At 41.6% G+C, this 23915-nt stretch overlaps 2 protein-coding genes across 5 annotated transcripts in view; one reads left to right on the top strand and one right to left on the bottom strand.

The window, feature by feature from the left end:
* Positions 1 to 966: 966 nt before the first annotated feature.
* On the bottom strand, positions 967 to 17616 carry RWDD4 (RWD domain containing 4). Of its 3 annotated transcripts, XM_047091538.1 has the most exons (8): positions 17392 to 17616; positions 14898 to 14978; positions 10079 to 10188; positions 9848 to 9995; positions 7890 to 8007; positions 5584 to 5633; positions 5446 to 5448; positions 967 to 2877 (listed from the first exon to the last, which is right to left on the bottom strand). In XM_047091538.1, exons 1-8 carry the CDS (start codon positions 17413 to 17415, stop codon positions 2845 to 2847), a joined length of 567 nt encoding a protein of 188 aa, XP_046947494.1. In that variant the 5' UTR covers positions 17416 to 17616; the 3' UTR covers positions 967 to 2844. The 3 variants fall into 3 exon arrangements, with proteins under 3 accessions (XP_046947494.1, XP_046947497.1, XP_046947496.1); XM_047091541.1 differs by lacking the exon at positions 17392 to 17616 and having other exon boundaries at positions 10079 to 10184; positions 14898 to 14977; XM_047091540.1 differs by lacking the exons at positions 14898 to 14978; positions 17392 to 17616 and adding an exon at positions 10284 to 11651.
* A 162-nt stretch (positions 17617 to 17778) lies between these two features.
* Positions 17779 to 23915, top strand: part of TRAPPC11 (trafficking protein particle complex subunit 11) — a 48269-nt gene continuing 42132 nt past the window's right edge. The window contains exons 1-4 of one of the 2 annotated variants that reach the window (XM_047090708.1): positions 17779 to 17840; positions 20942 to 21166; positions 22835 to 23004; positions 23650 to 23720. In XM_047090708.1, coding sequence (XP_046946664.1) covers positions 20963 to 21166; positions 22835 to 23004; positions 23650 to 23720 — 445 coding nt within the window. In that variant the 5' untranslated portion in view covers positions 17779 to 17840; positions 20942 to 20962. Of the gene's footprint in view, positions 17841 to 17864; positions 18028 to 20941; positions 21167 to 22834; positions 23005 to 23649; positions 23721 to 23915 lie in introns of those variants that run through there. The other variant, XM_047090707.1, reaches the window with a different exon arrangement.

The following is a 23915-nucleotide window of genomic DNA, read 5'->3' as shown; positions in this document are numbered from 1 at the left end:
CTATGCCTGTACATTTCAAGCGCTGTAGGTGTGCAGCTTCTTTAGAGGTCTCTGGACGGTGGGTTCTTTCAGGGCCGATCTGTGGTCATTTCTACCAGTTGCCCAGAGGCTCTACTCCATTGGTAACACTTTTTCCTTTTATTTCTAATGTTTATTTATTTTTGAAAGAGAGAGAGAGAGAGAGCGAGCGGGGGAGGGGCAGAGAGACAGGGAAACACAGAATCCGAAGCAGGCCCCAGGCTCCCAGCTGTCAGCACAGAGCCCGACGCGGGGCTTGAACCCACAAACCCCAAGATCATGACCTGAACCGAAGTCGGACGCCTAACCAACTGAGGCACCCAGGCACCACTAATTCTGCTTTAAGATTTTATTTTTTTAAGCAATCGCTTCACCCAACATGGGGCTCAAACTCACAACCTCGAGATCAAGAGTCACATGGTCTACTGACTAAGCCAGCTAGGCACCCCAGTTGGTACCACTTTAAAATCCTGGGTTGAGGGATTTTTTTTTAGATTGCTCATACGGGGAAGAAGTTGGGCTGAAATCCAGGTGTGAGGTGACGTGTAAGTCATTAGGAGGGTACATGTTTACATTTCACCCTTCCACCTAGAAAGAACCAAATTTCAAGACAGGAACTTTCCCTCAGGGTCCCCACCTCAGGCATGCTGTGCATACGTGCGTGTGCGTGTGACCCTTTTTACCCTGAGTTGACCCCAGACTTCATGTGTCTTCTGGGCCCCCCGACTCTGTAAAAACCAAAGCTGTTCTTAACCTCAAGCTTCCAATCTTCATTTATTGGACTCTGGGTACTCCCTACCTTCTTGTCAGCTCATTACAAAATGTCTTCTTAACCCAGTATTTTAAACAGTATCTGCTAGGAGGGCACATCTTACACCCTAAGTCTGTGCAAATCTGTAAAATCAACAATTCTCTCGCAATTGATTTGAAATAAAACACATAGAAAAATGAGCGTGTAGTTCAGGTTTTATTGCTTATCAATCATGTCATTCCATACAGTTTCAGGTGAACAGACTTTGAGAAAATATACTGGGGTGTCAAACAGATGATGGCAATACAGATGAGAAAGTTCAAGTGTTTCACAGAAGGTAGTTAGAGGCACCACTGCCACCATCACCCCCCAAATTTGTACAGTTCATATAAAAAGAGTAAAAATAGTTCATTGGCATTTAACTAGCATTATTCTTTGTCATCTAGGAGCCACAATGTGAGCCTGAACGATGTCACGGTCTTCAGAGCAAAACACAGTTCGTCCCACTGGCGGATATAGCTGTTTCAGTTTTCTTTAAAAAGAAGCCAACAAATCAACACAACCAAAACCACGCACGCAAGCCCCCCCAAAAGATGGCATGTTCCAGTGGTCTTGCCAGTGGTCTCGAATTTTACTGTTTCCATTACATAACTTCAAGATATGAAATGTGATTCAGCTTTTGAAAATCAGATTACACTCCTTCACCATGATTGCACAGTATTTACTTTGTAATTCAAACGATTGAACAGAGCCTAATATTAACCCGGGGAAAGCCGGGGATACAACTCAAACTGCTCTTATGCTGAAGACACATCTTTAAAAGTTAATTATTCGTGAAAAACTCAGACCCAAGCTGCACGGGTATAACTTGAGGAACCGACAGTCTACCGTTCCAGACAATACAGCAGCAGTTCTTAGGGTTTTAAAGCCGGGGAGCAAATGCAGTCACTGGAAATCACACACACGCGCACACACACGCACGCACACACGCACACACACATACACATCAGTAACTTCCTGCTTACGCTATACTAATAGTTTCCCTATTCGGGGTTTTGAAAACAATCAAGCATGAACTATGATACAGCATTTGAAAGACTTCTATGTCTCTTATGACAAAGATGCTCAGGCCGAGAATTCCATGTAGATATTGAAGGGAAACAAGACTTGAAATGTGGTTTTAAGACCACTTCGAAGACCTCAGTTACCAGACAACTAGAAACACACAGTCGCAGATAAATAGGAATTTATTAAAACCGTGGTCTCCGACAATACAAAAATTAACTAGTAAGGCATTTTTACTTCCGTCCTGGCATATGCAGCAAAGAGAGACGTTTCAAATGGGAACCAGCACTTCTAGTCAAACGCTTTCGAGTGTATTTGGCAGATTTATTTTTATATTCTCCTATTCCACACACCACTGAGAACTCTCACGGTCAAACATCAGGACCCAAACCGAGAGAAAAGCGTAAAACAGATGCTCATTTACTAAAAGGGGGCAGTGCACCCTTGAGAAATAAGAAGAAACTACCAAGAATGTTATGTGTAACGTTCAAATGCTAGTATTTCGATTTCCCTGAAGCCATTTGTGCTTCAGTAACTAAGAGAAAGAAGAGATGAAGACACCGGTAAGACGAGAAGTCTACTGGTAAGGACCATGCTGCAGAAACACCGTGGACTCGGCATTCTGCCCCACCGGGCTGAGAGTTTCCAAGGGGCTGCCGCCTCCTCTAAAAAACATCATAGCCACTAGAATAAGATCACATAAATTCACCTTGATTACTTATTTCCCATTTTGTCCATTTGCGAAGCTCAACCATCTTTATAAGGTATACGAAACGGTAACATTTCACCTTTTATTAAGGCAAGTTTGTGAAAATAATTTCATACAACCAGATCTCTTCACGAACTTTCAGGTTAAAACATTTCTTCACGTAAGAAACATACAAAAAAAAAAAAAAATTCTGTTTTTATAAAAAGCCACCTCAATACCAGAAAAGAGTAACGAAGGATTTTGAACCCGGACCCGGTTTACTTTTTAAAGGACGCTCTTCCTTTGTCTCCAATTCCAAGCACTATTCATCATCTTTAGAGCCAGTTTTGCTTAACTATAAAAAAAGATAAAGGACATAGTCAACAAGGTGAAGCTATCATGTTATCTGATAGTTCATTACTTCCACTCAACATCAGAAATAAATATTTATAGTTGATAGAACAACACGCAGCAAGATTCACGTAACTGACACCATCTACCGCTTTCACCATATTTAACTAGTTTTCATCTTAAGGCTCAGCTACTTTAAACAGGATTCATTAAAAATATAACCTCAATAGATCAAGGGCGGGGGGGGGGAATCCCTCAAAGTTTTCCAAGAAATAAATTGGAACCAAAACAGGTGCCATTTATAAAATGAATGATATTCTCCTATTTTTGTTTTCTATCACAAATAATAAACTTTAAAAATTTTTAAAACTGTGGCAAAAAAAAAAACCCACATAAATTAAGTACAGTTTTAAAAAAGTGATACAAATCTTAAATTGCAAGTCTTTTCTGTAACAATCCAAGGAAGTTAGCAAGCTGGGAGGTGTGGGGGGAGGGGAGATGTCCCCAAAGACTGACACACACACAACTCTGACCAGAATAAAGACCCAGCCACCAAGAAATCCCCACTGAACTCAAAGCCCGAGGACCCCAGGGAATGTGAGAGGCTGTGAAAGGCAGAAACTGCTAAGAGTAGCAGTCCTCAAACATTCTGGCCCCAGCTCCTCTTTCCACTTTGAGGATCTTAAAAAGTTTGGTTTTAATGTAGGTTATACCTACTTCATTTGAAATTAAAACTGATAAATTTAATTCATATAAAAAATAACAATCAACACATTGCATGATAACTGAATAACATTTCTTAAACGAAAAACTGCATTTTCTAAAACAAACTAATAAAACTTAATGTGAAGAATAGTGTTGTATTACATTTTTGTAAATTTCTTTATCATTGAGCTCAACAGAAGACAGCTGGGTTTTTGCAAATCTGCTTCTACTGTACGGCAGGTATCATGGAAAACGGCTAACAAGAACACGGTACAAGTATTAAGGACAAACTGACTTCGTGTAAAAATGCACACACACACACTTAGATTCTACACCTACTCACTACCTTAGAAAATTCTGGAAAACACAAGACTCTAAAATCGCACATTCTATTAGTGCTCTAACAGAAGAGTATTAGTGATGGCACCATCACACTCCCCGCAGCCTCCGGTAAATACCACCGTCCACTTGTGAGAGAATGCGGAAAAAGGACGAACAACACTTAATGTTAAGATATAAATAGTTTTGACCTTGCAGACCCCCAGAGAGCCTCTATGACCTCTAGGGGTCCAAAGACCACACTGAGAAACAACTATTCTCCAACATTTGGGCTAATGGCTTCTGAGTCCAAACCATGCCTCGGTGGGAACCTCCCTCTTAAGATGACTGGATTATTTAAACCTTCATTTCTTTTATGTTTCTTGAAATTCTAATTTATATTAATGAGGACTCTCTGAAAAACAAACAAAAAACGAAATTTCCGGAGCTAGGGAAGGAGGGGTACTATCCCCCCCTCTGGGACAATTTTGGATTAATCGGACAATTTTGTCTTCCCAGTTTCCAGGGAGATCTGCTGCCTGAAAAGAGGCACTTCTGTTCTGAGTTAGGAGACAGCTCGTTCTCAGGCACGAAGCATTCTGCAGAGGGAAACGACCGAGCTGGTGAGGTACCTACAAGCACACCTGGGACAACACGCAGTACCCAGCAGGCATCGGTGGAGGGGCCTGGGCAAGTGAGAGGATGCTGGAGAAGCTGCTCCCATACAGGTGTCTTGTGTACGGTCAGTCTCTTGCCCCGGAAGGGGACACGACATACCGCTTCTTTGTTACAATGGCAGCTCATGGTTCCCTACTCCCAGGGACTATTTTTGTACTAGGTTCTAGAAGCACAAAGCTTCTTTTCAACAGTTTCTATAGAAAAGGTATCCCACGGCCCAGAGGACTGACTTTCACATAAACTTTAAGAATATACTGCTTATACATTACGTGTATTTGTAGGTGGTCACTAAAATCCTAACCTTTAACCACTCTTGAATCATATCAATTACTTCTCACAGCAGCAGTGGCACTAATTGTCATGCGAAACTCATTTCCCGAAGTCCTACAGAGAGAATTAACTTACTGTGCTAAGTATCACTTTATTTGAAACTACGAATAACTCAAGAAAAACAATGGAGAGAAGGTGGCAAAAAACTTCAAGGTGAAAAGTGAATGATTTTAAACAAGAAAAACAGAAAATTCTTGTTGACAATGATGGGAAACCCCATCTAGGGTTTGCTCTAAACAAACAAACAAGCAAACAAACAATCAAACAACAACAGACAAACCCTCCAAAACCCAAAAAACTCATTTCTATTAAGAAATCAAAGCATTCCTCTCTAGGACTTGTTTCTTCAGCTTCCATACACACTCCTGCTAGTTCAGAGTCACAGTGAGGCACATTCATTATTCAGAGGTAGTTACGTAAAGTCATACTTTAGCGTACTCATAACTGAGTTCTTCACATTTTCCGTTATTTAAAAAAAGAAAATCTAAAACTGAAGGTGTAGGAAAGAAAAGAATGCGAAGGATATTTCAAAAATACTTACATGCTGAAGTAAAAAAGGAAACAGCCATCCCAGTAAAATTCAAAGGTGGAGGGGGGAAAGAATGGAAGATATGAGTTTCATTATTTGACGGCATAATCGTAACAACTGTCTGAAGCTTAGATTATATGCGTTACGTACCTTCACCACGTCAACCCAGTTCCATCCTCGGGGAAGCTGTCCTTTGTGATCTAGAAGAGAAAATAGGGACTTTACTTCCAAGACCAAGCAGTAATTTTTAAATTAATTACCATTTGAATAAATCAGCTTTTGCATACTATCCCATGCAACAAATTAAAATTTAAATCACATATTATGAAGTGAGAAAGCTAGTGTATCATCACTGGGAATTGGAAGCACGGCTCTGCCAGGGATACCGGCAAAGTAATTCGATGTACTCCCTTTTCACATTTACCCCATTTCATTCAAGACAAAACCTGATACTAAGGGGGAAAAAATATGGAGGTGAGTTGGAAAAGCCAGAAAGAGGAGCTAATCAATTTATTAGTTTCATGCACTTGTACAATTTTATTTGCTTTCTATAAGGTCACTGCTTATTTAAAGTAAGGAGTTGTGTTACTTTGCTGCTTCGGGTGTGTTTCACACTAGGGAGCTAGGCTCAAGACAAGAGACCCTGTAAACAAACGTCCAGCCCCAAGACTAAGAGGAGGCCCGGGCAACTTCTTTATTAACTTTTGTGGTCTGAGAAAGTATGACTTATTTTGTCTAACATTGTTTAATCTGACAGGCCTTTAATCTATTGGGAGCACTTGAAAACAAGCTCAAACTTTATGTATGAATTTATAATTTACAAAGTGATTTCGTTCTGGTGACAGAATATTTAAACCTGAAGAATCGTTTAATAAATACAATATAGAAGTGTTTTAATTTAACATGGCTTGATTTCCTGTATGCTCGATATATCTATATACATCTCATTTTATGGAATCTTCAAAATCTGCATTCAAAACCAGTACATTAATTTTACTCAGGGAAGTAGACACTAGCCTCATGATTCTTATAGGACAGAGGCAATATTAGTGGAGCTCAATTTTAGATGCTAATACTTCTTTCCTCCTTCATGTCAGTAAGAATCTTATCCCACTGTTTACTGGTTATACGGGGCATGGGGGCAGGGCACCAACGTGGGTAACTAAAACTTACCCATAGCGCCATGACTGTCCTATTCAAGTTTTATTTAGAATCCAGGTCCCAAACTCCTATACCATAACTATAGAAAGATACTCCCTTTTAGGTGGACGTCACCAAAAAGATGGAGATAGGGAACTATTAATGAAAGGGAATGATCATAGGTCATTATGTATAAAAACAACAGGTGATGAACCAACAGAAATGCTACAGCTTAAAAAAGAGATTAACTAAAATTCTAGAGAACAGATTACAACAGCTAACAATCCACTGCTTCAGTTGTTCATGCTTTAATTCTGCTCTGACACTAGGTATAATGGATTCCCTGATTTTTTATTTCACAAACCATTCCAACTTCAAAAATGTCTCTTGAGGGCCAGCACAGGGTTGTGATCTTTTCATTCTGTCACGCAGGATGTTAAACAGAGCATCAACAACCAAAAAACTGCCATCACTTTGTAAAAGAAAGGGCATTATTTTAAACTTCCTCACCAAAGTACAAGGGTCAGTTCCTCTCAATGAAGGGCGACTTGTAACCTTATATCAATAACACACACACACACACACACACACGTACAGACATATGTACACATGGACACACTTGTATATATGTATTCAAATGGTTATATGCATCCACGGTAATGTCCTCATTGTTCTTGACCAGAAAAAAGTTTACGGACTGATACCAATTTGCAAACTTTCAGGTTAAATAAAGAGATCAAACATTATTGATGGTATGAGCTAGAATTTAGAACTCTCTTCTAAAGGTGCATACAAAATGACTCTGCTTTAGTAGACACAGGAATTCTGTTCTTAAATCTTACTGTAGCTGTAAAAAATGAATTGAGTACAGACAAAAGCATTAAACCATTTATTTGTGCAAAGACTGAATGGTATACCAAACTTCATTTCAAACGAAAGCTAGAGTTCAAAATAATTTGAGTAATACACGTGTCTCCCATAGAGATAAGCAAATAGGAAAATCCCAACATGTGGAGAAGGGTACGAGTTGGACCCACTTTGCTATGCTATTCTGCTGTTTCTCAGTCTCAAGACTCATTTGTGGTTATTTTGCCGCTCAGTTACCTTCTCCTCACGTGGTGATGTCTGGTGGTGAATTAGTGGTAAATATTTTCAATATATATCTGTGACCCAAGACAGTGTCTGATCCAAATGTTCCAAGAATGAAGAGACGAGACCTTCTCTTCTAAACCTAAATATACTGATTAAACACTCATATCATATTAAAAAGCAACCTATTTATCTGTGTTATTAAAAAAACAAAAACAAACACAAACCTGTTTTATCTGCCAGCTTACGTTTCTGAGCTTTTGAAAGTTGTTCTTTTTTGTCTTTTTTCTTACTTGATGGGGCTGTATTAGGAGTTTCAACGGAGATGATACTGCTTATGGGTATCTAGAAAAAAAAATAATTCCTATACCAATGCCTTAAAACTTATTGAATTACACTAAATATGGCCACATCCACAAGTGAGTTGACAATTTTTAGATTTATGAAGTAAAAGAACCCTGTATTATAATATTCATTTATTAGGGCAGGTGTCATTAGCACATTGATGTCACTCTTCCAAAAGTTCACATAGAAGGGCTTACATAATATTAGCTCAATTATTATAACCAGGTCCCTGAGAAAGAAGATCTGACACCAGTATCACATTGAAGCTCTAAGGTACTAAGGTAACTTCACAATTCAATTGATTTGCTTTATTTGGAAATTTAAATAGGTCTTTAGGAAAACTGCATGTGCCTACCTAGAAAATCCTGATTCTCTGAAGAAATGAAGAAAAAGATTTCAATTTGGATTCATGCAGTCAGAGTGTGATCCACACAATTTAAAATGATTCCTAGTTGCCAAGCATTGCTGTAAATGGTGTACGTATAGTACCCATCTGATCCTTACTGCAATCTTACGAGGTAGATGCCGTTATAATCCCCACTTTTACAAATGAATAAATCGAGCCTAGTGAGGTTAACACATCTGCCTCCTTCCTCCCACCGAGAGAAGTCACATCACATAGCAAGCGGTGCAGGGAGGGTTTTCCAGGCCACGTGGTCTGACCCGCAGGCCATGAGATTTGCTGCCCTGCCCGATGGCCTCTCTAGCTGCCCTCCGTGTTCTTCCGTGTTCTGTTAGGAATGTGGAAGCCAGGATTGCTCAAGTAGAAGACACGCAGCCTTTGCTGTCAAACAGCTTACAGTTTGGTTCACCAAACTCGACGGACCCCGACCGCTGAAATTCTTTAAGCACATGACTTGGTGCAAAGGGGTCTAATATGTAGATGCCTAAGATCATGAAAGATGATTATTTCCTAAAATACTCTTAATGAAGTCTCTTTAAGCTTGCACCAACTTCAAAGTGAACTGTGGCAAGACTATCTACAACTAAATTTGCCTCGTGAAGAACGTAATTTCACATGTATCTTAGTGCTACATAAGAATCCTCTATAAGCTTTATGAAAACATTAAATAAATTTAAAAAAATACATGGTTCAACAATGTCTCTCTCTTTTTTTTTATAACATTCCTTTTTTTTTTTTTTTTAAAGTTTATTTAGTTTTGCGAGAGACAGAGCAAGAGAGAGAGAATGCAGGAGGGGCAGAGGGAGAAGGAGACATAATCTCAAGCAGACTCTACACTCTCAGGGCAGAGACTGATGTGGGGCTCGAACTCACAAACCGCAAGACCATGACCTGCGCCAAAGTCAAGAGTCAGACGCTTAACCGACTGAGCCACCGGGTGCCCCAACAGTATCTGTTTGGGCAGGCACATGAGGTATTCTAGTCTTATATGTAGGGTAAGATCTAGGGGATACAATTTCATTTTTGAAGTTAAATAAATACCAAGAAATCTAAAATTCATTATTCTTATTTAACTCAGGTGTAACTCATTTTAAATCTAACACAAAATCGGGGCGCCTGGGTAGCTCAGTCGGTTAAGCGGCTGACTTTGGCACCGGTCATGATCTTGCCATTTGTGAGTTCGAGTCCCGCGTCGGGCCCCGTGCCGATAGCTCAGAGCCTGGAGCCTGCTTTGGGTTCTGTGTCTCCCTCTCTCTCTCTGCCCCTCCCCAGCTCGCACTGTGTCTCTGTCTCAAAAATAGATAAAACGTTAAAAAAAAATCTAACACAAAATTTCCTTCCAATTAAAAAAAACAGTAACCAGGAAAGAGTAACTAGTAGCAGAGTGAAACCAAAACAACAACAACAAAACGTGACCCAAACTAATCACAAGCTCACCGTAGAATTAATGGGGTGGTGATTCTCCATGAACTGCTCTTTATTGTCCTTGGCATATTCAAACAATGTGTAGGTCATGGCGGTCCCGAGATGAATTTCCACTGCTTCCTGTAACTTGGCTAATATGCTCTGCTTTACAGCTGATGATCTACAACGCACAAGAAATACATTGCTGAGAAAAAAGTAAGGGGGAGTGTTACAAAAAAACAATGAGAACAAAACACTACTCACATGGTGTTGTTAAAAAAAGCGTTCATAGATATAATTGGAGGTGTTTGGGGATATGTTTCTGTCCAGGAAATCTCTATTAAGAAGGCTTTGGGATCGCCATTTTCACCTATCTGAAGAAAAGGGAAATCTTAGGCTTGTAAAAAGTGATACAAAGACAGAATATTTACTATGACTTTTTAAATGATGAATTATTGCCAGTGCTCACGATCAGGTCAGAAATGTAGTATTTTGAAAAGTTCAGGAGTACGGGCTAAGACTCGGAGGAGTTGAGGGCCGTATGAATAGTCTGACTTTTGATGTTCACGGCCTGTCTCTCCAGACAGCCCTTCAGCTTTTCCCAGTACCGAGACTGTCTCACATAATTTTTGTCTCATCAAAACTTTTTGAAGGCAGACATCAACTGTGGGGGACAGGAAGGGAATGGATAAAAATAATAAACCAAGCTGAAACCCTTCATCTTTGTCTGAAGTTTTCTAATTGCCAAATCATAAGAGGCATCAAGAACAAGTGAATTGCTACACATTAGCCCAATTCCAAGAGACCAGAAAATGAAATGTAAAATTTAGAGAAAAAAGGCAAAGAGATAAGGTTTAGGAATGCCTTAGGCTGGATGAGAACTTTCAAGATCTACTCTTTTACCAACGTTCAAATATATAATACGATACTATGAACTAGAGTCATCATGCTGAACGTTACATTTCCCTTACTTACTTTTTTCTAACTGGAAGTCTGTAACTCTTGACCCCCTTCACCTGAATAAAGATGTCTTTTTTATTTCTTTTGCTCGCCCCTACTTTTCACTTGGAAAAATGTTAATCTCGCAGAGAAACTAGAATAAGACGACGAGCACTCCTTGACATGTACCTTATTCACCAAATACCTCTGCTTCCATCCATTTCCCTTTCTTCCTTCCCACTACAGAACCAACCCCTGGCCCCAGGCGGGTGGCTTGCCTTCCTTTGTTTTTTGTTGAACTCTTTGAAAGTAAGACATGGTAAAACGTCCTGAAATATTTATTGGGTAGAGTATCCTAAAAACAAGGACGTTTTCCTTTATAACCACACTACCATTATCACACCCAAGAAATTCAACATTGATACAGAAATATCATCTAATTCGTAATCCATCTAAAAAGTTCCCCAATCATATCTAAAGTGTCTTTAATGAACCACCTCCTCAACCCGTAAATCTGTAATCCATTAAGGATCATGGATTACATTTGGCTGCCAAATTTCAAATCCTGCTTTAATTTAGAACAGTACCCAGCCACCCTGTCTGCCTTTTAAATATCTTTCATGACAAAAATAACCGAGGGCAGTTTTCTTGTATAATGTTCCCAGATCAGGACTGATTGTTTCCTCTATTCCAAGTCCGATTAAATATTTTGGTAAGGATACTGTGCAGGTGCTGTGGTATATTCCCATAGCATCACATAAGGAGGCACATAAGATCTTCTGGAATCGTCACTGGTGATACTAAGCTTGATCACTTGGTTAAGGTGATATTCTCCAAATCTCTTCAATGTAAAGGTATCTTTTCCATTTTGTAATTAAGAAGTAATCTGTGGGGTGACACTACAAAACCATGTGAATACATTGTCTCGCAACATCTTCTCACCCAAAGGTTTTAGCATCCATTAATGATCCTTGCCTGAAACCATCATTGTGCTGGCAGCAGCAAAATGGTGATTTTTAAAAATTAATTAACTTATTTATTTGAGAAAGAAAGAGACAGAGCGAGCGCACATGTGCACAAGTGGGGGAGAGGGGCAGAGGGAGAGACAGAGAGAGTCCCAAGCAGGTTCCATGTTCAGCACAGAGCCCCACACACGGCTCGATCCCACGACCCTGGGATCATGACTTGAGCTGAAATCAAGAGTTGGACACTCAACCAACTAAGCCACCTAGGTGCCCCAAAATGGTGATTTTCTAATACAACTATGGAATAACTCACAAATCAGCATCTCCTTGCACAAAGCTATGCTAATTTCCACTGTAATACTTTTAGTATGTATGTTGGGGGTTTTTTAATATTTATTTTTAGACAATAGCAACAGATTAAAAAACTTTCATCCCAAATTATTATTTGATTTACCTTTACTCTCTCTGACCACTACATTTTTATTCCCCTCATCCTCAATCACAAGACACAGCAATATAAGGTGAGGCTTAGAAATTATGTCAAACTTAGGGCTCTGTTGATATTCACCTATGTAAGTTGATTACATACTTGGTTTATGCTTGTGTTTCAAATGCAGAGATGATAAAAAAAAGTGATGAAAATTACTTGCTTTATGCACTGAGTCCTTTTTCAAGGTGCATGTAAACAATGTGCCACATGCCTCCTGCAGCGCTAGGTATGGAAGATGCAAAGACAGAGACAAGACCACGCCTGTCTTCAAGGGGGGGGGGCAGATGTTTAGGTAATTCACCAAACTGAATCATGATTAAACGTTTAAGGGGATGGAACAAAGTATGAAGACACGGGGGATGGCCAGTTCGGCTTTAAAGTCAACGGCTAGGAGACATGGCCCAAATACATCACAGAGGAGCCCGAGATAGGGATTAAAGGAGAAGAAGGCTGGATGAGGGATGTGAGGTGAGGGGAAGAGCAAATGATGTGTCCATGGGCACGGTATTAAAAATGCAGGAGGAGCACCTGGGTGGCTCAGTCGGTTAAGCGTCTGACTTCAGCTCAGGTCACGATCTCATGGTTCATGAGTTCCAGTCCCGCGTTGGGCTGTGTGCTGACAGCTCAGAGCCTGGAGCTTGCTTCGGATTCTGTGTGTGTCTCTCTCTCTGCCCCTCCCTCGCTCGCACTCTGTTTCTCTCTCTCTTTCTCAAGAATAAATAAACATTAAAAAAAAATTTTTTTAATGCAGAGAAATGTTCCACAGGCTACTATGGCTAATGGACAGTGGTGGCTGGGAAAATCTGGAGAGGCAGTGTGGGGCAAACAGAAGGGAGTTGAGTGTCAAGCTAAGGCATTTAATCCTTATTCTATAGGCAGGAGAAACCTTTTTAAAAGAAGGGCTGGGGTAACTAATTACATGTCTCAGAGAGCTGATTAGTAGTCTGAGAAAGGGCTAGTGGGGAGGTGCTGAGGGAAGCTGAGGACAGAACCAGAAGGGAAGAATTGCTCAGCAGGCTACTAAACCAGTCTGCACAGGAACTGAGTGAGGGGTCTGACTATAACCCGGCCAGGACTGTGCCCTTGTCCTCCGACTGTCACAACAGACAAGGTTTCTAAACCTCACTTTTTATTCCCTTTAAATCCATCCTGTAGGACACACGCACGTTCTACTACATTCCGTACACTGCTCAACGAGTAGCTGCTGTTGTTAATACGGATATTTAGGAAAAGATGGGGCAATTCTCAGTCTCCCATTTGCTAAGGGGAGAGTGGCAGTTATTGGGGAAGTCTGGGCAGGCAGGAGGATTCAAATTGAAGGTCTAGGACTTAACTCCAACGTTAACCTTGGCTATTCAGTCTTTCGTCTTCCTATCCCTGGAGTGGCCTAAGAATTACTGAGCTTGAAAGGGAATCAAGAAGAGTGGAGCAGAGGGGAGAATATCTAAAGAAAGTAATTATAGATAATCTATTTCCTGTGATGTCTATAATTATGTATGTATCATCTAATTTACTTTAGATGATGACATAAATAACTGTAAATCTTTTACAAAAAAACTTTCTCATATTACTACCACTGATAATCATCTGGATAAGTGGTTTTTATGTTATTTATTTACAAAATAAGATACTGGTACTGTTTCATGTTGAAAACAGTCATAAGCAAACTCCCTGTTAGAGAAAAATTGACATAACACATAATGTAAAAAATATTCACACATATTGATTATATGGAATTAGGAAAATATCAACTTTTCTTGACTATATCATAAGGTGGTAAAAATAATTCTAGATTTGGATTAGAGACCTGGATTTTAAATCTAGTATTTATCAGGATCAGCTTGGAAAGCTTAGGAAGCTATGACTGAGAAAAATTATCTTTAAGATTAGAAGGCAAAATTATATAATTTCCAAGGTTTCTTCCATTTCTAACATTTGATGATTCTGTCACAATAAAAACAAATTTATCTTGATTTTTAAAAGTTTCTGAATTGGGGCGCCTGGTTTGCACAGTTGGTTAAGCCTCCCAACTCTAGATTTTGGCTCAGGTCATGACCTCAGATTCATGGGTTCGAGCCCCTTGTGGGGCTCTGCGCTGACAGCATGGAGCTGGCTTGGGATTCTCTCTCTCTCTCTCTCTCTCTCTCTCTCTGCCCTCTCCCACTCATTCTCTCTCTCTCTCTCTCTCTCAAAATAAATAAACTTGAAAAAATAAAATTTAAAAATTCAGAAAAAGTTTCTGAATTGTTTTTAAAAGTTACAAATAACTGATGTCACGGTGTGAAGCTTTCATTCAAATGCTTTGGAAAACCCAAAGATGTAATAAATTTAAACCACTAAATTCAAAATACAAAATCATTAAAAAAAAAAAAAAACACAGCATTTTTAGCAAGCTTCAATCTTTTATAAAAAAAAATTTTTTTTTTAATGTTTATTTATTTTTGAGAGACAAAGAGACAGAGTGTGAGCAGGGGAGGGGCAGAGAGAGAGGGAGACACAGAATCCGAAACAGGCTCCGGGCTCCGAGCTGCCAGCAGAGAGCCCGACGCGGGGCTGGAACTCACGAACTGCAAGATCATGCATGACCTGAGCTGAAGTGGGAAGCTTAACTGACTGAGACACCCAGGTGCCCTTAGCTTCATCCTTTTCTGGAACAGTCGCAAGGGCTCCTGTCTGTGCCGCGTCTTACCCTGTACTGGAATGAAACTGGACTCAATTCCCGGAAGCTTTCGTCTCCTTCATAAATAGAACGTAATGCTTCCAGTTCCATCTGAAAAAAAATGAATCAAGTGAGTTTTGCTTAGTGGTATAAATGGATTAGTTTCAAGACCACTCCACTGTGTAAAACTTAGCTACCTTTCGCTGCCTTCCATGTTTATAACATTTGTATACAAGGTATATAGTCCATGTGCAACATAGTAACACAATATTAATACTAATAGTTACTTTAATCCTTCCCCCAGAATACCAAACTTGAAAAAACATTAATGGACAACAGAAAGAACTTAAAAAAAAAAGATGGTTAGAAACAGGTTGACAAGGATCTACCCAAGACGCAAAAGGGACTGCAAGAGAAAATGTCACTAATAATCCCTGCCTGGAAATATTTCTGAGAGCACTGTGGGCTGACGGATGAGGACTCCATCACACTTGTGATGACTGATGACCGCCCGAGAAGAGAAGCAAGGAAAGACATCACTTGGGTATGTATTTTACTTTTCAAAAAGATGCGTGTCATGAATTCTACAGACTAAGATAGACAAAATTTGAGAACAGATTATTAAAGAAACGGTTCTTGGGGTCCCAGGGGAATAAAGAGTAGAAGTCCCTGAGCATTGGCAAGCGGACGAACAGCAAGATAAATGGAAGCACCCTTTCCTAGAGAGGGTGACTTGGCTGGCACATCAGGGAAAGGCCCACATGAGTTTCGGCAACGCACCTCTTGCTACCTTCACAGGAAAACAAATACAGGAGTTCAAACTGGATTCAAGAGCAACTGAGATTAGATCAGAAACAACAACCTTATTCCAGATCTAGTACTCCTCCTCCTGCCCTTAATCCTTTCACATATTTTAACTAAGGAGTAGGACGGGAACAAAAATTGAAGGCAGGCTTAGCAAGTTTATGAATGACAATTTGATGGGATAGTGAATCGCGCTGGTAGCAGAAGAATTCAGAACACCCTTGCAAAACCATCTAACCACATGAAATTTTACAGGGTGGGAGGAAGAATTTATCTCAGATACCTAAACAAACGAACAGCGGATGAAAAACTAATTGCTTTGTACACGGCACTTAAAAGGTTGTAGTTGACAGGAACTACCCGTAGAAAACAGGACACAAATAAACGTAATCTGTGCACAGACACGATTCCAGGAGAGTGAAAGAACAAAAAGAATGGACATATGGAGAAAAGCTAAAAGGAACCACTGCGTATGAGAACAGGACATCGGAAAAACTGGGCAGAAAACTGTCTTCAAACATGTGGAAGTCAGTCATGTGGAAGAAGCATGGAATTCTATTATTAAAATAGAGATCTCTGGGCTCCCCAGGAATTCCAGGTCGGTAAATTCCAGGCAAAGTACAGGCTTCCGATTGTCTAACAACCACCGCTAAGGTTCTAAGCCTTGCTCCCTGGGCCAGACTTGGAGAAACGTTACATTTTATGCTCCATGGTTCACAGTACCAACTTGTTCATGCCTCCGCTTAGAAACTCACCAGGCAAGAACGGTTTCGAAGGGATTCACGTATCAATTAGCTTGTTGGACATTGGGGTCCTTTACAGGTAACTTCCAGTCCAGAGAGACTACCACATCTATCATGGAAAGTGCCACCTTTCAAGAAATATATTCTAAATGAAGAGTGAATTGCGTACCTGGGAGACTCGGATTCCAGTCCTGAGTCTACCCACAAGCTCACTGCGCAGCCCTGGGGCGTTCACTTTGCCCCCGCCAACTCTTCTCCATCTGTACACACGACACCGCTAGAGAAGGTTCCCCTAGAGATGACCTGTGTTACTCCCTGATCATATGATTCAACGTCAACGTGGCATTTCACGAGAGAATATCTGAGCACAAACCCTACGATTCAGGTGGCACGTGTGTGCTCAAAATAGACTTCGTTTCCACTGGACAACCACCAGATGGATAAATGATGCCACCAAACGATAAGGCCAGAAACCAGTGTCATTATCTTCCTCCACCAGAAATTTAACTAACTCAGGGAAGCCTCTCCCTACCGGCCAATAGACTTGAAAGTTTAAAAGTGATCAGATTCCAAACAATGTAACTCAGTACACAAGCGCCACAACAAGAACCTTGAGGACTGAAGGTGAGCCGAGAGCACTGGCTCGCCAACCAAGGACACTCATCCTTGTTATTAAGGAGGCGTGGGGCCACCCCCCCCCGGGCTTGCAAAACTGAGATGGGGTGGGGGGAGCGGAGGCAGAAGCTAACCCTTCCCCTTCCCGCGCGCCTGCACCGCCCCAACCCCCCCACCAGGACACCGGTCAACTTGGGGCACCCCAGCCAGGCTCTGTGCGCTGCAGAGGGGCGAAGGCACGTGCGGGGGCGCTCGTCCCGGAACCGGGTCGCAGCCGGGCCTCGCGAGGTCAGTCGCCCTCCCTCGGAGCCGAGGCACCGCGCCAGCGCGGGGGAAAGGGGAACCCGGCCAGGGGGACTCACCTCCTGGTCCTCGTTGGCGCTCATCGCGCCGGTCACGGGACGCCTCCCGGGAGGACGTGCGCGACGACCAGAAAGCTAGAGCAGCGGCTCCCAGCCCCGGGCGTCCTCCCGCTTCCGCGCCCTGGGCTGCGGGAGGCACGCCCCTCGCACTGCGGACGAGAGTCACGCGCGCCCCCGGCCTTCGGGCAGCGTGAAGCCGCCTGTTGGGGGGGGGTGTCTGTGGGCGGGGAGCCCGAGGCCGCCGAGGGTGGGGCGCCGGGGAGACTGGGGAGCTGCCGCCAGGCGGTAGCGGCAGAAGCCCCGCCTCCTCCCCCTCCTCGCTTCTCCTATTGGCTCCTTCTCTCCCCGCCCCTATTTCCTGCTCCCGTAGGAAAGGGAGCGTCTTCCTACGTTCCGTGGAGCGGCGTGAAGTTTCCGGACCGCCGTTGGTGTACGGCGCTGTCGCTCAGGTCCGGAAAGTGCTTCCTGTGCCTGCGAAGGCAGTACCGGGAAGTCTCGCTCGCGGGGACAGGCTCTGGGGCGGTGGCGGCAGGGACGGGCCCCGGCGTTCCGTGACACCCTGCCTGCTTCCCCTCGTCCACCCCCGGCCGGCGGCGACCGGCCACAGCTGCTGCGGGCCCGGGGCGTGCGGCCTGGGTGAGTCCGGCCCCGGAGACCTGCGGGGCCAGGCGAGACCGTCGAGGGAGAGAGCTAGCTCTTCACAATGCTAGTTGTGGGGGGCCTGCGTTTTCCTTCGGCGTCTGCGGGTGCAATCCTGGCATGTCCCTTCTAGCCCCTGAAGACCAGAAGCACCTGTTCCTAGGGCCTCCAGGTTTAAAGGGGAGGGGGAGGAGACGGGGAAGACAGCCTCTGCCGTGAGGGCTGCAGCGTTATTTCTCCGCCTATCCTCTGGATCTGCTGGGGCAGAATACTGAGAGCCTTGGGGATGGGAGCTTCTTAAGTCGGGTTGTTGCTTCACGTTTTCAACATCTGCCCCCGCCCCATCCTGGCCCCCAATTGTTATTCCTTTTAGGATCGTTTCGTAATTGGACTTCTCCGAATCTCATCCTTACTGACCTTATGCACTACACCCCGAACCTCCGTAAATTAAAAAATAGTGACCACCTTGGGACATTTTTGTTTTGTTTCGTTTTACCTGCCACTTTGCTGAGGTCGCCTTTCTTTGCAGTATATCATCCTTTTCAAGGCTCTTCCTTATTATTTTCCACGCCAGCTTCCAGATTATTTCCCCTTGCGTTACATGGTCTCCCATCCAGAGTGTTCACATTATGACTTTTGCATCTCCTTCCATGTCACAGTTTATTAGTTGCTTCATTGGCTTCTTCCAGGAGATCTGGAAATTTCTACAAGCTGTCACTGAGATCCAGACAACCTCTGCACCTGTCCTTTGCCAGTGTTGTTCCCAGTCCCATCCCTTTGCTGTAGAATAAGCAGTACCGTCTCAAGTGCCAAAGGCTTTTAAGGTAGCAGGTGGCAAGAATTTCTGGCACGGTTTCCATACGGTAGTTTTTTTGGGACAGAATTGCAGCAACATAAGCTGGGCTGTCCATTATGATAGCCAGTAGCCATATGTGGCTTCTGAGCATTTGAAATAGGCTAGCCTGAACGGAGATGTGCTGTGAGTGTACAATACATTTCAGATAATGAAGACTTAGTTCAAAAAAGTGAAATACCTCATTAACAATTTACATTAATGTCGAGGTGATAATATTTTGGACATATTGGTTAAATAGAATATTATTAAAATTAATTCCACCTGTTTCTTTTTGTTTTTTAATATGAGTAGAAAACTTAAAATTCTTTATGTGGTTCATGTTCTATTTCTCTTGGACCCACACTGTGATTTAGAGCTTTCTAACTCGTTTCTAGTTCCCCTTAATTCTCCATATTCAAAGACCACAGCCAATTCTCTGGAGCCTCTGGCGATGTTAAAGGAAATGGCCCTTTTAGGGTTCTAATCTAGATTGTTTGGTGCAAAGCAAAGGCCTCCATGTCTCCAGATAGTGTGTTTTGGCCGTCTCTTTATTTTTCACCTCTAAATTCCCTAGAACTAGTTTTTCTTTCTCTGAACTTGGCCCTTATCACTTAAATCCTATCTGGAAAATGTCTGTTTAAATAATTCTAAAACTTCTATCTCTTGTAGACATTTATCATTTTTGGTGACCTTTCCAAATCATCTATTCAATACCCCTTCTTCCTTCAGTACCTAAATGTGAGAAGCTTCATGATTTTTTTTTTTTATTAACTTTTCAGTTAAAATTATTTGGTTATCAGGTGGTGACGGCTTCTCACTTTCCACAAAAATTGTGTTTGAGTTCTGTATGATATACAGGTGAAGATTACCCCTTAAAAGAAACTTTTGATACGTGATTTTGGAAATGAGAAATTATCTTTAAAATATAATGGCAATTTTGTTTGGAGTAAATGTGTTTTTATATAATTGGTTTTCTTTTTTTTTTCTCTAGATTTAAAATTTTTTCTTTTATTTTAAAAAATTTTTTTAAATGTTTTATTTATTTTTGAGAGAGAGAGAGAGAGGCAGAGTGTGAGCGGGGGAAGGGAGAGAGAGAGAGGGAGACACAGAATCTGAAGCTGAGCTGTCAGCTTGGAGCTCGATACCGGGCTTGAACTCATGAACCATGACCTGAGCTGAAGTCGGTTGCTTAACCTACTGATCCACCCAGGTGCCCCTAAATTTTTCATTTTAGAGAGAGCATGCACGAGCAGGGAAGAAGGACAGAGGGAGAGAGACAGAGAGAGACAGGGAATCTTAAGCAGGATCCGTGCTCAGTGCAGGGCCCGATGTGCGGCTCAATCCCACAACTCTGGGATCATGACCTGAGCTGAAATCAAGAGTCAGGTGTTTAACCGACTGAGCCACCCAGGCGCCCCTATATCATTGCTTTTCTAAAGTTAGTGCATGGTAGGATTCATAGACTGATTCTCAGCTGAAAGATGCAGTAGAAACGTGCTCTCCTAGAGGTTTTCACTCATTGTTTTTCCCTTCTAGATATTCCTTTAAATAATACATTTTATATTAATTGTGGAAAAGTGTGAAAGCATAGCTATTTATATAACTGGCATATTATTTTAATCATTTCCCAGGAATTCAGAAATTAGATGTTAGCAGTTACAGAGAAATTAGAGTTGTATTTATCGTATATGTAAGTCAGCAGTTATTTTTCTTCATGTCAAAAATCGCTCATGAAACTGATTTTAATTTGATCACCTTCCTGCTTTCTTTGTCTGCTCATCCCAAAGTTCTGTGTGCATTTTGAGATGTTACTGAAAACACCGATTTGTCATGAAGTTGACTACAACCTTTGTAATAGGAAAGATTTTCTAAAAAATATGGTACCACTCGTTATTCAGGAATTGGAGTTTTCCCTTTTGTTCTCCTATTTGGTATTTGCTTGACAGTTTGCAGACACTTGAAAAGACTCAAAGTCTTTGGCCTTTTTGTAACATTTTTTAAATGGTGGAGGCTCCTATATTAGATATGGGTGTGGACTTTTAAAACATTTTGAGTGTATTTACATTTGTATTTCAGATTTTTTGTGACACCTTGAACATGAGCCCCACACAGTGGGACTTCCCTGTGGAATTATGTTGTCGGCCTATGGCTTTCGTTACTCTTACGGGCCTGGATGTGGTTTATAATGCTGTCCATCGAGCTGTCTGGGACGCTTTCTGTGCCAACCGGAGGGCTGATCGGGTACCGATTTCTTTCAAGGTGCTCCCTGGTGACCATGAGTATCCCAAATGTAGACCTAAGGTAATGATGTTATGATTGAGTGAGGGCTTTCCTTCTCTCCCTCTCTTCCTCTGTGTGTGTGTGTGTGTGTGTGTGTGTGTATCTTTTTTTTGTTCCTGATGTCTGTGCTGGAAAAGCGATGGTTATAGTGATGCGTTAAGAAAACCCAAGGCTTTTTGTATGTATTACATTATAGGTATATTTAATGATTTTTTTTTTAACCCCAGGGGAATAATTACGTTATCATTATTAAGCTTTCTATCCTCGTTTTTTTTGTTTGTTTTGTTTTTGTTTTTACTTGCTTAAAATCACCCCTAGTCTCCATAAAGTCCTCTCTAAAAGTAAGGTCTCACATTCTCCATTTATCATTACCTGTTATCATTATAGAATGCATGGCTTTCACAGTTTGGTTCAATTTCACACACATATTTTTTGAGCACTTGCTTTGTGTTAGGTACTAGGAACTATACAATAGGCTCGTGACAGAAATTTAAATAAGACATAAAGACATACTTTCTGTCCCTGGAGACTTCTACATAAAATAAAACAATTTATATAGTATGGAGTGAGAAAAGGCATTAAGTTCAAAACTGACTTTTAGGTTGAACATCGTAGTGGAGACTCTGATTGACCTAGAAAAATAATGGGATGATGTTAATAATAGCAGCTAATACAAGTGCTTACAGTGTCAATTTACTTTTTAAAGAAAATCATATATATTCACCTGTTATTATAATCTTATGAGTTGGTCTGGTCTGAAAGTCAGTTAACAAGACATCAGAATAAACCACCTGCTCTGCGTGTGTGTGTGTGTGTGTGTGTTTGCCCTGGAGCAGTGTTTCTGACAGACTGGTCTATGGACCAAATATATCATCATCACTTGGGGGTGTTGATTAAAACATGAATGTAAGACCTCCTTGGTGAAACTGTGGATCTGGTCGCCAGTCGATTCTTTTGCTTATGTGTAGGAGAAGAGTGGAGACACTGTTTCACGTTTCGGGCTGTAGAAGCCATGAGCTGTCTCTGGACTTATGCAAGTCACAGCACCCCGGCGCTCACATGTTTGTTCTTAGTTGGTGTTTGTGTCCAGGAGGGCCAGTGCCCAGCACAGCTGTCCCCCATTTGTCCTGGATCCATTCTCCAGGGCAGGGAGCTTTTCATTTGCCCATTCCTTGTTCCTTCCTGAGTCCCTAAGCTTTTTGTGTTGGGTTTCCTTACTGTCCTCATCTTTCCTCACTTGAAGTGGATGTTGGATCAGCCTGAGTGCAGCAGTCTGAGTCGGCGCGGGTCCTTTGGAAGTCATTGGAGGCTTCCACGAGTTTCTTCAGGGCTAATGTTCACATCTACCACCTCTTTCCCGTGATGTGGCACTTAGCGCTGACCCCCGAGTGACTGCTATGACATTTCTGTATTTAAGAGTTGTCCTGCATTTCTTTCGTCATGCACAGTAAGGCGAAATGCCATCCTGGTAATATGTCTTTGAAACAAGCAGATCCAGGGTTGAGATTCTACCTCCGCTGCTTGTTAGCTCTTATTTTATCTCTGTAAACCAGAGTTTCCTCATCTTAAAGATGTGTCGTGTGTATGTTGAATGAGATGAAGGCACGTAAAGTGCCCGTCACTCAATAACAGGGGCTTCTGCTGCTACTTTATCAAAGAAGTCTCTTCAGCTTTTGCCCCTGTTCGCAGAGGACTTCCTACGAATGGTACATTCCTAAGGGGATCTTAAAGACGGGCTGGATGAACAAACATCTGAATCTGGTGCCGGCCCTGGTGGTCGTGTTCTATGAACTGGACTGGGACGAGCCTCAGTGGAAAGAAAAGCAGTCCGAGTGCGCCACCAGAGTGGAAATTGTCAGGTATGAGTTTCCCCGTTTTCCAGACTGACCACGTTAGCTGCACACGTCTGTTATTTACCAGCACTTACGAAGGCAGCCGAGCGAGAGCTGTTCAGTCTGCGCTGCCCTCCAGTGAAACTTGTCTGGTTCCTAACGGGCAGCTTCACATTAACTTGTACAAGGCTAAGCTGTGTGAAGAAATTTAGAAGACACATTAGTCCGAATTTCCAAATGCTTTCCTCTTGCATTTATAATATTTTGGGGAGAGAAAAACTAATTTGCTATTTAGTCTCACAAGACACTTGTTTTATCACCACTGCTGTTTTAAAATACTTCTTTTGGATGACCAGTCTGTGATGTAGCGCTATAAAGAGAGAAGTTGTGTTATGACTTTTACACAAAAGTGTTTATTCAACTTTGCTTTTGAAGCAGATTTTTGTTAGGATTAGAAGCTCGATACAAGAGTATACTTTTAAAACCTCAATCATTGTAGCATAGAGGTTTCTTTGTGTGCAGGAAAAGATTTCCTCTAATCTTGGGTGTTTTTAGTTGAAATTTATCTTCCTTCACCTGAATCATCAAGCTTGTACTTTATGTAAAGTCTTGAATACATTGTTTAAAAGTTAAAAGTTATGTTTAGTTAACTTTATTATTTTTCCATTGCAGGCAAAGTTTACAAGGGAGAAACACAAAAGTTGCAGTGGTTCTGATTCAGAAGAAAACTCCATTGCCCCCAGGTAACAAAAGATTAATTAATAACGAATTAATTGCTTTATGTTTCCCATCCATGTTATCAGGAGGTGTAGTTTTTGATGTTAAAATCTTTTATGCGTTCAGTTACGGGAAAGATGGTGTGTTCACTTTAAAAGGTACAAATAATGCATGAATAAATGCTTATTGTAAAAAGAATTAAAATATATTAAAATGTTTTT

This window comes from Lynx rufus, unplaced genomic scaffold (assembly GCF_022079265.1).
Source record: "Lynx rufus isolate CCGP_SWC_20201006 ecotype Redwood Valley unplaced genomic scaffold, mLynRuf1.p SCAF_3, whole genome shotgun sequence".
Taxonomy (NCBI): domain Eukaryota; kingdom Metazoa; phylum Chordata; class Mammalia; order Carnivora; family Felidae; genus Lynx; species Lynx rufus.
The sequence above is the reverse complement of the archived record's forward strand: the minus strand, read 5'-3'. Positions and strand labels throughout refer to the sequence as shown.

Excerpts from the sequence above, each read along its gene's own strand:
- RWDD4 (XM_047091538.1), bottom strand. The coding sequence starts at position 17,415 with ATGAGCGCCAACGAGGACCAGGAG. Across the intron at positions 14,979-17,391 it reads GCGCCAACGAGGACCAGGAG|ATGGAACTGGAAGCATTACG; the intron begins GTGAGTCCCCCT and ends ATTTTTTTTCAG. Across the intron at positions 5,634-7,889 it reads TAAGCTGGCAGATAAAACAG|ATCACAAAGGACAGCTTCCC; the intron begins GTTTGTGTTTGT and ends TTTCTCTTCTAG.